The sequence below is a fragment of the Apaloderma vittatum genome, unplaced genomic scaffold (genome assembly GCF_000703405.1).
Source record: "Apaloderma vittatum isolate BGI_N311 unplaced genomic scaffold, ASM70340v1 scaffold39493, whole genome shotgun sequence".
Classification (NCBI taxonomy): domain Eukaryota; kingdom Metazoa; phylum Chordata; class Aves; order Trogoniformes; family Trogonidae; genus Apaloderma; species Apaloderma vittatum.
In genome coordinates this window covers 8385-21313 of record NW_009707112.1, presented here as the reverse complement: position 1 = coordinate 21313, position 12929 = coordinate 8385, and the positions used below count along the sequence as shown (strand labels likewise).

The 12929-nt window shown below is 47.5% G+C and overlaps 1 protein-coding gene across 1 annotated transcript in view; it reads left to right on the top strand.

Moving 5' to 3' along the window:
- Positions 1-1168: 1168 nt before the first annotated feature.
- The window catches only part of LOC104271395 (homeobox protein cut-like 1), a gene marked incomplete at both ends in the record, with an annotated part of 14233 nt that continues 2472 nt past the window's right edge, over positions 1169-12929 (top strand). The window contains 7 exon segments of the mRNA XM_009866050.1: positions 1169-1227; positions 4859-4907; positions 5887-5983; positions 7029-7700; positions 8694-8759; positions 10135-10236; positions 12379-12927. Coding sequence (XP_009864352.1) covers positions 1169-1227; positions 4859-4907; positions 5887-5983; positions 7029-7700; positions 8694-8759; positions 10135-10236; positions 12379-12927 — 1594 coding nt within the window.

Sequence of the window (12929 nt, the reverse complement as noted above, 5' to 3'; positions counted from 1 at the left end):
CTCCTCTGCCTTCTCCCGCCTTCAGCAAGCAGCAGCCCAGGAGCGGGCGGCGCATCTTCTGGAGTTCACGTGTCCCCTGAAGGCAGCCTCCCCGGGACAGAAAGCCTTCGCTGGATTTTTCGTGTCACGTGTTCCTGTCCTGTTCAAAGGAGATGCTCTGCCTTTACGGGTGCCATGTCCTTGTGTTATTTCTGCTTCCTGGCACCTCTGGGATTCTGTGCCAATTTTACCACCAAAACTTGAGCAAGGCAGAGCCAGCCTCAACTTCCCCATGGAGGTGGCAGGCCAGGAGGTCTGTTCTTTCCTTGCTTAGATCACCTGCACCTGCACTAAGCAAAGAAATTATTAGTGGGGAGTTACCGCGGCTTCTGCAAGTGACGTAACGGCATCGGTTGCGTGTTGCTGTGGTTTAGGCCCCCCGAAGCCTTTGTCCTGTAGCAGCGAGCACAGTTGTTGGGGACAGGGGCTCTCGGGTGAGGTCCAGCTGCGCGGTGTTGGTTGGGGATTGTCTCAGGAGGTTTGTGGCACCTTCACACCAAGGAGAAGCCACCCTGGGTCAGGTAGACCTGAGCAAAAAGACCTGCTGAGCGGAGCTCAGTGCTTCGTCTCCGGTGGTAATCGTATTAGTTATCGCAATAAGTAAAGCTTGTAAAACGACTCAGCACAGCCGTTTGGTTTGGGCAGGAGGCACCGCAGAAGCCTTACAAGCCTTAGGCGTTCCAGCCACCAGCAGCTTCTTCAGTCTTCTGTGTGGTTTTTCTTCCATGTAGATCAGGTTATCGAGAACTGTCAGGTTAAGAACGCAGGACGTGCCAGAGCGTCTCGCTTCCTCGCTCCATTTATCGGTTGCAAGAAAATTTCCACTGCCGCATTTTTACTACCTTCTTCCCCGCTCTCTTTATTGAACCCGTGGCTGTGACACTGCAGACAGTGGGGTTGGGACCTCCCGAGTTCTGTAGTGCCGGGCGCTCTGTAAACAAAGGAGAAGTGAGGTGTAATTGTGTTTACGTTGAATTGGTTATAGTTTGTTTTCTAATATATGTAAATTAGGTATGAGTCATTAACCCTCGCTTGTGCGCTGCTCTGTCTGTGGAATAATTTAAAGATGGTTTTGAAAGGCTGCGGAAAATAAATCTGAGTGATTAAACCCGTGTTCTTTCTTTTGAAGCAACTGGAAGAAAAACTGAAAGGACAGGCTGATTATGAAGAGGTTAAGAAAGAATTAAAGTAAGTGTTAAATGCCTACGTAATTTTTTCACAAACTCTGGTTTAACAAAGCTTGTTAAATGAAGCCACAAATCTGTGTTCTTGGAACAATAAGGAATTCAGTGAAAACCACAAAGACGGGGGAATGGGGAGTATTGGCAGCAATCGCATCCAGAAGCAGCGCGAGTCGGTATCGGAGAGTGCTCCTGTCTGTTGCCGCAGAGTGTGGCAACAGCAAATAACACAAGTGTCCGTGGCAAAAAAGGTGCTACAGCTCTCGTCTGCCAAGGGTCGGAAGTGTGAAAATCTCCGGTGTTTTTGGTGGAGCTCCCTTTAAAAATCCCCAGACAAACAGCTGAATGTAACACGGACCGGGAACGTAACGCAGGGCCTTGGGCTGTGATACCTTTCTTCTGCTTTTGCCAGCCAGTGTCCAGCACCTGCCATTTGAATGCAGTTCTTATTTCACTGTATATTTTAGCTAGTACGTTGTGGGTTTAAAGTAAAGCCACAAACAGCCTCTTCCTATTTCAAGGGGGGTTTTTTAAGAGAGTTAAAAGAGCCTCATTTTAAACTCTAACAAGGTAAGCTGTCAGGTCGAGAAGAGGAGTTTTCTGACTGGAAGTATGTTTAGTGTCAAGGTTTAAATAACTGCAAGAAACTCCATCTCTCCTTTCATCATTCTGCCATTTTTGTGTGTATTTTAAGAAGGCTGAGAAAATGTTGCCTGGTTTAATGAGGTCTTTCAGAGAAGCTGGTAGTCATGTGCTTTTGTTTACACCTCCCTGGAGAATACGGGAGGCGGGTTTGGTTTTGCAAGCCCCACCACTGCCCGGCTGTAGGAGGTAGGTGTAGGTGTAATGTTGTGGTGGGTAAGGTAAGGGTCGAGTGAAACGAGTTGACCATTTCTTTGGTGTTTTCCCTAATCCTTCCGAGGATGTTGGAGGCATTCTGGGCTGAGGGATCTCAATATCAGCCAACCTCTAACCATGGAGGAGCTTAACTGGGTGCACAGCCAGATCCGAGATGGGAGAACTCCTTGATTTCTGTATTTTTAAACCTGTTTTTGAGATTCGAGAGCTCTTGTGTGTCCTTTTCATCCTCTCTCGATTCAAACCCGGGTGCTAACCCTCCTGCCTTCACAGCCGGGCGCATACGAACAGAAAGTCGAGCTGTCCCAGCGCACGTTTTCGGTTGGAATTAGGATCTTTCAAGTCGTCTCAGATGTGCAGATTCGAGTCACAAGATCATTCCCTTAAAAAGCAGATAAATGATCTTGAGCAGCAGATTGAGTTGAGATCTCATGGGCAAAGATATTTCTGGAATCTGAAGGGGAAACATTTTGCTTCCTCATATTCCTGAGGAAAATGTCTCTTTCGTGGCACATTTGCAGAGACATTTTTCAAATGTTTAACTTTTTTACGATTCGTGAGAAAATGAACCTGCTGGGGTGAAAATTCCTCCAAGGGCAATTCAAGATACCATCAACTGGGGGTTTAGTATATTTGGGGCTCTGAAGTGTGTAGGAAATTACCTGTGGAATTGCCAGAAGGCTGTGTCAGGTGGCAAAGAAGCCACTCAAAGCAGGCAGAGGTCAGGAGGTTTCCAGCCCAGGTTTGAATACTCGTGCCTGCTCCAAGCTGGCTGAAGAACGCAGCTGCCACAAGGTTTGGGATCCTTCCCCAGGGTCCGCTCTGGCAGCAGGTGCCTGAGCAGAAACACGTTGCTGGAGTAGCCTTTGCAAGTGAGCGGCGCAGCAGGATCAGGGCTCTAAAGCCGGGCTTTGGGTGCTGAGAACCTGACAGACACGTACGTACAGCTGGGCTTACTTGGCCCTTGGAGCTGGTTTCAGTCCGGTGCCGCAGGCAGCTTGGTCGTGGCCAGAGCTCGCTGGAGAGCGCGCCGCCTCGCTTGCCTTAGTCTCATCCCAAAGGAACGTGGTCGGGACGCTCCAGGACCGCTCCGCACAGCAAAGCGAAGCACGGTAAGTGGGGGCGACCGGCAGACCTGTGTCCCGAATGCACCGCTGATCTAAACCAAAATGGGAGAAACGCCCGAGATCTGCCGAGGGAATTTTGACACACGACAATTTGCTGTTCCAAACGTTTTTAAAATTCCGATGGGTCTGTTTGACCATCCTGAGGACGTACATTTGTACCTGCTCTAAGAGGCCGTGCCCCACAGAACACGTGGAAGGGTGGCTGGGGTTTTCCCAGTCCTTTTAACCCCCCCAGCACCATGGAGCCCTGTCAGAAAAGCAGAAAAGCAGCACTTTTGCACGAGGGTGGGCGTTGTGCCCACATAGAGCCAAGCCCTAACAGCAAGTGCTTCACATGCTCGGGCACTGGGCGATGGCTCCAGCCTGCAGCGGTTTCTGCTGGCAAGAGGTGTCATCTGGCGACGCCGTGTGATGGAACTGATGGCCAGGATTTTGTGATTTTATTAATTATTACATCCGTAGGAGTGCCTGTCAGAAGTAACTGTGCGACGATCAGGCGAAATGTGTGAGACTTCTGTCTCCAAATGACTTTTTTTCTGGGATTGGCTGTGACTGGAATGACTCACCGAGACCGCTCGTTTCCAGAGCGTCGCTTAACGGGTGTTCATTCCGGATGTATGAAGGACCTGGAGACTGGGTGGTCCGAGGCAGCCAGTGGGTGCTGGGTGCTACCTGGCTCCCAGAGCTTACCCCCATGTCCTGATACTGCCCTTCTGCCCTCTCTGACTCAAGTTTCCACGTTTAATACACGATGAAACGTGTTCCCCCTGCCTTGCAAAGCTCCCGGTGCTTTAAAGATGAAAAATGCAGTATCGTCACCATCCCTGTCTGTTGATGTGTTTCTCCTCACCAAATGGCTGTTGGCTTTGTAGAATGAGAAGCCGAAATCATGACTGGGTCTGGGGAAGTTGAGGCAGGCCTATTGACACAAATTGCTGAGCCAAAGAACAGTAATAAGTTTGTATTCCTGCCAGATTCTCGTTTGCCAGACGGTACGGCTCTAGCTGAAAGACTTCGAAGGGAAATGTCCTTTGTCCGCTCGGTATTTCTATAAAATAGTGACAATGAGACTATGAGATCCTTCTCCTAATGTACTTATAAATATTTGGATCTTTCATATTTCTTAAGAAATATGGTGCCATTTTGTCTTCCCTTTGCCACAGAACCGGGAGGCTATTAAAATGAAAAACTGCCTTTTAGCCTGTAGTGTCTTGGTCGGGAAGATTATTTGTGCATATTTTCCTTGCTCTGTGAGCTGGTGTATATTATATAAAGTACCGTAACTGCGGTGGTGATTCCCCTGTTTTGTTGCTTCGCTACAACTTTTTCATTCCCTTCAAGCTTCACAGATAAATTTATATCGCTTCTGACAGCTGAAAATGTTATATCCTTATTAACCTTTAAAATTTACGCTTTAAATGGGCCTGGTGGGATTGCATATGGAATGATTTAGATGACGCTCGAGAAAATTTTCTTAACCAGTAACGAGTTGGAATAGTTGTTCCGTGTTCATTATGAGCCTGTGTTACTGCGAGGAAAGTTGTGATCACTTGTGGTGTGGCTGGAGAGTGGGAGATGAGAGTGTTAATGCTCGTTAGTGGAGTTGTTATGAAAAGAAGACATAGAAAATAATTTTTTTTCTGCCTTCCACAGTATATTGAAATCCATGGAGTTTGCACCCTCTGAAAGCTCTGGTGCGCAGGTACTGAACTTACCTTTGTTTCCTTTCTTACGTCAGCAGTTCGGTTAATTAACAACAATTTTCCCTTGCGATCCCTCGGTACTGGCTCGGGCACTTCCCTCTTTCTGGTGAGACACGGGGCTTGAGGCTTGTTCTCCTGATGCTTTCTTCTGTCAAAAGCTGAACTGGACATTCTCTGCCTGTTCATTTCTTTCCAGTGGTCAAGGACAAAGAATGACGTCCCAGCTGTGCGGGCTTGAGTGTTTAAAGATAGTGGAGTCGGCGTACAGCCACGCCGAGATGTGCACGTTCTTGTGCTGACGCTAGGCTGAGCAAGGATTTTAGCATTTTTAAGTCTTTGTTAGCCTTGAAAATAACGCCCACAAAAGAAAACAAACCTTTAAGTATTGAGAAAGCGGGAGTAAGCAGAAAATTAATCGCGCTTAGGTTTAAAGGTTAGGAATTAAATTCCTGCTTCTGAAATCTGAACTGAATAGCAATATGCCGGATTAATTTTCAGTACGTTTTTTAATGATCGAGGGTTAGATAGTTAGTGGAAGGTAAATGGCAGGTTTCTGTGGCTGATTTTAGTTTTGAACAAACTGCTTATGCCAAAACGCAGCATTTCAAGGAAACGCTTAACGGGCCAGTTGACCTCGGAGAAGTAATATAATCCTAACTCCTGTTTTAATCAGAACAAAAGGAGCCTGCAGCTTTTAAGCGGAAAGCGTGCCAGTACCATTTTGAAATAAGAAAATACTCCATTAGACATTTTGGAATAATGCAGAATTGGCGAGTGATTTACAGTGAAAATTAAATCTCTCCTATGGCTCACGAAGGAGCTCCGAGCGATCCCCGCAGGTGTCTGCACGGTGAATTCCCTCGCTGCCTTCCAAGCAGAGCTGAGCATTTGTTCCCTCCTTCTGAAACCTTTTTAGTGCCCAAGCGAGGCTCTTAGATGGCTTTTGAGGAACAAACCTCCCACTTTGATTTCCCTTAGGATGGGTCTAAGCCGCTGGAGGTGCTGCTGCTGGAGAAGAACCGCTCCTTGCAGTCGGAGAACGCCTCGCTGCGCATCACCAACAGCGACCTCAGCGGTAGGTTGACGCGGTTCTCGGCTGTGCTGGTGCCTTCGCTGTCTCGTAGAGGGAGGGGAGGGTGGAGTGAGAGGTGAGCCGGTGCGGGGCAGGGAGATTAGGAGGCGAGGAGAGCGCTGAGTAACGTTTGCTTTCTGCAGCTGCACAGGCTTGGAGAGCTCAGAGAGTCTTCAAAGGTTAGGGCGGAGAGGCGTTACACCATGTACCAAGCGGTAGCGTTTGAGACCGTCTTCTGTTCTGGGAACAAATTCATCCGTGGCACCACGCACGGTGTATGCAAAATGTTTGCGTGTAGAACACAGTAATCTTCCTGTCTCATACTCTTAGATGTGCTACCGGCAGGTCAGCTTGGAAAAACAAAATGCTGTCTTTTTTTGGCGAAGCGTGTTTGCCGTTTAGCTTTCCTAATGCGGGCTTTTGACATCTTGTGTGCACATTTTTTTTTTTTAAAAATGGCAAGTCGTGGAATTTCCAGATACTTGGATGCTTACGGTTTTTGCAGCCGGGAAAAAAGTTGCCACTGGCCCTGGGATTACTGAATTCTGAAGTGGTTTATGACTTTAGCCGAGTGATCTTGGTGCACGGCACCGAAGGGCGATTCCTTTATTCAAATTGGTTTGTTCCAAAGTGTAAATGTTTGCTGCGTTTGGGTTCAGTCAGGTCCGATGTCTTGAACGGGAGACTTGCTGTCTGTAACTGCATTTATTCTGCCTGTGTAACTGCACTCGATGTAACTGTTCTAGTTTTAATGTCTGTAAGGGGGATTCTCCAGGCTGCAACATACAAGAAAGGTGCAAACATGAAATGCATGTTGTTTGTTTTGGGGGCCTTGTTTGGCTTGATGAAAATTTCAATCATGGAAAAAACAAACGAAACCAAACCAAAACCAAAACGAAAACCAAAGTCCCACCGCCACCTCGCTGGCCCTTGGGAATCTGCACTTTTTCCCTTTGCGGGGCAAACTTTGCATATTTTTTTTTTTACCGTGGTTTTTTTCCCCCCTCTTTGATCCCCCATAATGCATTATGTTTGACCTTCCTTGTAGGGTCAGCCAGGAGAAAAGGGAAAGACCAGCCTGAGAGTCAGCGTCCTGCAACCTTGGCGGCCTCCCCTCCTTCTCAGTTGCTCCGCAACGCGGGGGAGCAGGCGGCCAATACTAATGGTACACACCAGTTCTCACCAACGGGTTTAAGTCAAGACTTTTTCAGCTCATCCCTGGCGAGCCCCAGCTTACCCCTGGCCTCCACAGGAAAATTTGCACTAAACTCTCTCCTCCAGCGACAGCTAATGCAGTCCTTCTACTCCAAGGCAATGCAGGAAGCAGGAAGCACAAGCATGATTTTTTCAACAGGTCCATACAGCACAAACTCCATCTCTTCCCAAAGTCCGTTACAACAAAGCCCGGACGTAAATGGCATGGCCCCTTCTCCCAGCCAGTCAGAAAGTGCTGGGAGCATCTCGGAAGGCGAGGAGATAGACACCGCCGAGATTGCCCGTCAGGTGAAAGAGCAGTTGATCAAGCACAATATCGGACAGCGGATATTTGGACACTATGTGTTGGGACTGTCGCAAGGGTCTGTGAGCGAGATACTAGCCCGGCCAAAGCCATGGAATAAACTGACTGTGCGAGGCAAGGAGCCCTTTCATAAGATGAAGCAGTTCCTCTCGGACGAGCAGAACATCTTGGCTCTTCGCAGCATCCAGGGTAGACAAAGAGGTAAGCGCTCGCCGCCCGAGGGTCTCGCCCTGTTTCCCTCTTAATTGCGAACGGTAAAAATCAGAAGCTTCCGTGCACGGGGCTGTCTGTGCAGCGCTGCTGGTTTCACCCAAATCAGCTGTCGGGTACCGAAAGCGCGGCTTTCTAGCCCTGCCTCTCGGCCCTCGAGCAGGTCCGTATCTTCGCTCACGCTTCTTTTCGCCGCTGGCTGGTGCTTGTCAGCGGGAGCGAGGAGCTGGGACACCTCCGGCCTCGCATCCCAGAGCTCCCTGTCGGAGCTAAATATGGGCTGGAAGGGGCTGGTGTGTGCTAAGGGTGCCAGCCCTGCGAAGTGCTCAGAAATTTTCCTTTGGGGCTGTTTATTGAGGCCACATTTCTGTTGTGTCTGGCATGATTTTTTTTTTCCCCCTGGAGTGTTTGTCAAAATACCATAGGTGATGCTGGAGATGAGCAATCAATAAACAATCCCAATTTCAAGCAGCTTTGTGTAGTTGAGGCAGTGATTTTAAGAAACAATGTGCATTTCGTTGTGATTTATCTTAAGCGAAGCCTGAGATTTACATTTAGAGAAACCCAAAAGTAAGTTGTTTACAGCCGAGAAATATTGGAAAGGCCAGGCAGGATTTTCCCAGATTTTGTTTAACTGGAAGCGCACACTGTTAGTTTTATAATCTGTTCTTCCTTTTGATGATTGTACTTGAGGGGATTATCTGCCCATCTTTAACCTCTTCGTTTTTGGTGTCTCTAGACATTTATTTATATCTGTCTAATCTCCTTTCCGAACATAGCTGTAATCTTTATTAACAAATCAGCCAGCCTCGCTTCTTCCCAAGTAGCCGGCTCTCTGGCGCTCAGGCAAGGGCTTGCGGGGGCGAGGACAGCTCGACCCTCGCCTCCGGAGACAGGCTGCTGGCTTCTCGTGTCGCACAGCCCGGGGTGTCAGAGCGACCGTCCCCTGATTGTTTTGTTCTTACCAAACTTGTTTTTCAACAGAGAATCCAGGCCAGAACCTGAACAGACTATTTCAGGAAGTACCGAAACGAAGAAATGGGTCTGAAGGTACGTCACAGGCAGGTGTTTTTCTTTGCAGTCAATCCTAGGAAGCGGAGTGTGCTTTTAGCTGTGTGTTTCCTTTAAAACTGTGCAGTTTGATTCTGGCCTGGAATCTGATAGAAAAACAGACAGTAAGTATAAAACAAACCATGGGTTAGACGAACACTTTGCTTCTCCTAATTCTGCTGCTGCTGTACTAACGTAACCCTGTTTGGATACTTTCCCCCCTCCCCACCTCGCTGCGTACGCAGATAAAAAGAGATAAGTGGTAGAAGTGGCTTTATAAACCCCTCAGATCTCCTGCTGTCGGCTGTTTTTCAGATTTTTGGAGGGAGAAAGTTGCGCAATTACGTGTAATCCACCATCAGCCGCATGCTGATTCTGCTCTAGATTTTACTTCTTTCTTCTCGTGGGGCTTACGTTGACAAACACGTGTAAATACCCCGTGAAGTCAGCCTGATGCTTGCTTTGTGTGGTGTTTGAAAAGGACTAACAGGGGAACACCAAACTGGGAGATTATCACCGAGCAGGAAGTACAAGCATTCTCCTTCGTTACAGATCAGTTGCAGAATTTTTCTTTTAGCGAGGCAAGAGGAAGAAACAAAACAAAACCCAAAATCAAGGACCCCAAAACGCTGTCGTTATTCTGACTCCAGTCAGAAATTACGTAGCTCACTTACGGGTGATAAGCTCATCATGAAAAGTGCAGTTAAGTGCAGGAGTGTTTACAGTCACAGTCTTCCCTGCTTTTCTTCCCCGCAATGGTTAAAAAAACAAAACGAAACCAAACAACCAAGTAATAGCTCTTAGCTGGAGAGTGCTTCAAATGGTATCTGCTTTTAAACAACTCTTTCTCTTAATGTATTAACCTCTAGAAAGTTAAAAATTATTTTTATCTAGTTACTTATTTAATTCTGGTTTGGGCTGAATGTATACTCATCCTACTTTGCCTAGCAGCTGATGCAATTTTTAAGGTGATTCCTGATCTTACGGGTTTACCTCTCTTCCTTTCCCTTCTGATTCTTTTCCCTCCTGTTTCCTCTCCCCCTCAAAAAAAAAAAAAAAAGGAAAGGAAAAGAGAAAAAAAAAAGACATATGTGTGTTATGCTGGAAAAGGAATATATGACCCGCCAGTTTTTCCTCTGTTCCCGTCGGTGCAGAGCAGCTGGTGGGCAGACTTTTGCACAACGAGGATATTTTTCTGTTACTATGTTAAGTAGGTTCTCAGTGTTGTAAATGTTGGTGAAAGTCCTACGTAAACTTCGGTCAGGTCGCGCTGGCGCTGCGTCAGTGTGTGCTGCCTGACTTTGTGTTAAAAAAACAAAACAACCAAAGAAATCAAAGTTTTTCCAAGTGTCATTGGATTTGTTTTCCTCTTCAGGTAATATAACCACAAGAATCCGAACCACAGAGACTGGCTCTGATGAAGCCATCAAATCCATTCTCGAGCAAGCCAAAAGGGAGCTGCAAGTACAGAAAACAGGTACGGTCTCATTTTGTCTCTTGCTCCTTTTATTTCAGAAGGTAATTAAAAAAATTACCAGGAGCTTTCCGGTCAGTTAATTATGTTCTTAAAACCTTGAATGTAGGTTGAAGAGTTTTTTCTTAAAAAAAAACAAAACCAAAGAGACTTAGTGGAGTTGTTTCTGTCCCTGAGACATCCCCGGTGAAGGCTACACGTGTCACGGCCTGGCGGGCTCTCTGCTCCGCCCCGCGCCCCTGGCCTTTCCCAACACCTTGGCCCTCGTGCGGAGCTCTGCCGCCTTCACAGCACCTCGGCCCGGGCGGCCGCTGCAGGGCAAACCTGCAAAACCCCTTTTTCTGCCAGTTTGCTTCTTGGAAAAGGGGAATTTCTCCTGCTTTCTCCTCTGCCTGCCTCCGGCCCCAGGGACGCGGCGACGTGGTAGAGGAACTGAAGGGGCTGGTCGGGGTGAAGGTCGCAGGCTGGCAGCTGCCGGTCACGTCGTACCATCGTGTGCTGGAATCATAATGCAGGCAAACTGTATTAGAGTAAAAATTATAGTCAAGTGAAAGTTCCAGCTTTTACTTGTCTTTATTTTTGGTTAGAGAACGTATCCAGTGAATGAACTGGCAAATCCAAATGGCATTTTCTTTCCCAAAACCCTGTTAGTTTAACATCTTAGCCCGAGATCACTTCCATTGCTGGTCGTACGCTGCCGTGCAGTTAACGTTGCCGTTACTCCGTAGCCCTGCAGGGCTGCTGAGGGGCCAGTGCCGACGCAGGAAGTTCTGTGCAACGCTTGCGCTTTGGTTTTTAAAGTCGGGTCTGACTTACAGTTTTGGATAGTTGGCTTTTAAATGAAAACTAAGCTAATCTCATGGCAAAATGTAAATGACTGCTTAATACCCGATTTAAATAGCACGACTTTACACAAGTGGCGATTACAAAGAGAAAAACGAGGGCAGGGAACTGCAAGGGCATTGTTCAGCAGCGTGCTGCGTCCAAGCATCTCAGGCTTCCTTTCAAATATTAATTCTGCCTCAAAACTCTCTATGAAACCAGCAGATAGAGCAGAAGAAATAGTCCCACTGTCTTTTTCCTCGCTTCTTAGCTTTACATGTATTTTATAGTGTGTGACAAGCAGGAATGTAGAGAAGCCAATTCAGAAATGTGTTCAGCTGAGGCACAGCATTACCAGAATAACACGCAGCGTGTTTCCAATCTTATTTCACTTTGAGGCCACTTCTTGCAGCGTTTGGGTTCCCCGTTACCAGCCAGCGCTTCCTTCTCAGGGTAGCTTTCAGAGCTTTCAGAGGTTTTTGAGCGCTGGGGACCTCAGTGGAGACTTAAACGGAACCAGATGCTGTTGCAAAAACCCTCCTGGCTCTGCAGAGATAACTCCAAACCCACGTTCCAAACTCTGCTCGCCACTGAAATTCTCCGTTCGCCTGTTATCTCTTCTGAAAGCGACCGGGGCTCCGCTCTAGGGCGTCGGCGGCGGCAGAGGGTGATGGCCAAGCATCAGCTTGGTTTTTGTAGAGCTGGGAGCAGGGACCACGAAAACAAGGAGCAGGAGCGTATTTTAGCTTGTGTAATGAAATAACAAAGTCTCTTTCTAAAGTTCTTGCTTTGCTGTAATCCGTGTGTTACGTTTTTGGAGTTGAAAGGATTCACCTTATTCATAATTGTCCGAGGGTGTTACTGGTCAGTCCAGGTGACTGCAGGGCTGTTCAGTTTTGAGCGTGTGTTACAATTCGTTTGTGGAGGTGGAAGCAAAAGATTAAATAACTTCATAAACAGAACTGTAAAATGTTATTCACCACCCGGGGTGGGGGAGAAGGAGGCGAAGGCTTGATTTTCAAAGGCATTTATTTGAAAATTTTTACGATGGTGGATAACATGCAAGTAGTACTAGACTTCTGCAGCTGAGTCTGCGTGTGCAAACGTCCAGCACTTTGGCAACTCTAAAAATCTGCTAGTGAAGAACTTTGGAAATCTTACCTTGGTTTGAAAAGCGCGACTCTTTGTGTAGGGTCAGCTCCTCCCTCCCTTCCAAGAAATGTCTAGCAGCCCTTTTTCTGGCGGGGCCGTAGTTACAGTAGCACATGTTGAATATAAAGCATGTTCCTCTGTTGCATTTAGTCTTTTGGTTGTCTTTCATAGCTGAGCCGGCTCAGCCGCCTTCTGCATCTAGCAGTGGCAATTCTGATGATGCTATTCGATCCATTCTGCAACAAGCCCGACGCGAAATGGAGGCCCAGCAGGCTGCCCTTGAACCTGCCTTAAAAACACCACCTTTATCTCAAGCTGACATTTCTATCCTGTCCCCCAAGCTAGTCTCTACACCTGCAATGTCTTCGGTTTCCAGCTATTCTCCTTTGGCCATATCCCTGAAGAAACATTCATCCGTCACCGATTCCAGTATCTCTGCGCTGCAGAACCTCTCCGGGCTCAAAAAGGAGCCTCAGGAGGCGCCGGTTTTAGAGCTTCATGGCATAAGTGATTCTGCCCAGGGTATGTTGAGGCACGTTAAAAACGAGTTGGGACGTGGTGGTGTTTGGAAGGACCATTGGTGGAATACTGTGCAGCACGAGAGAAGAAACACGGCTCTTCCCGAAGATGTCAAAGTCGAGGAAAGCGGCGGCGGGAAAGAAAAGGTCGGCAATCAGGCCAGGCCAGATCGGAGCCAGCTCCAAGGACCGTCTTCTTCCGAG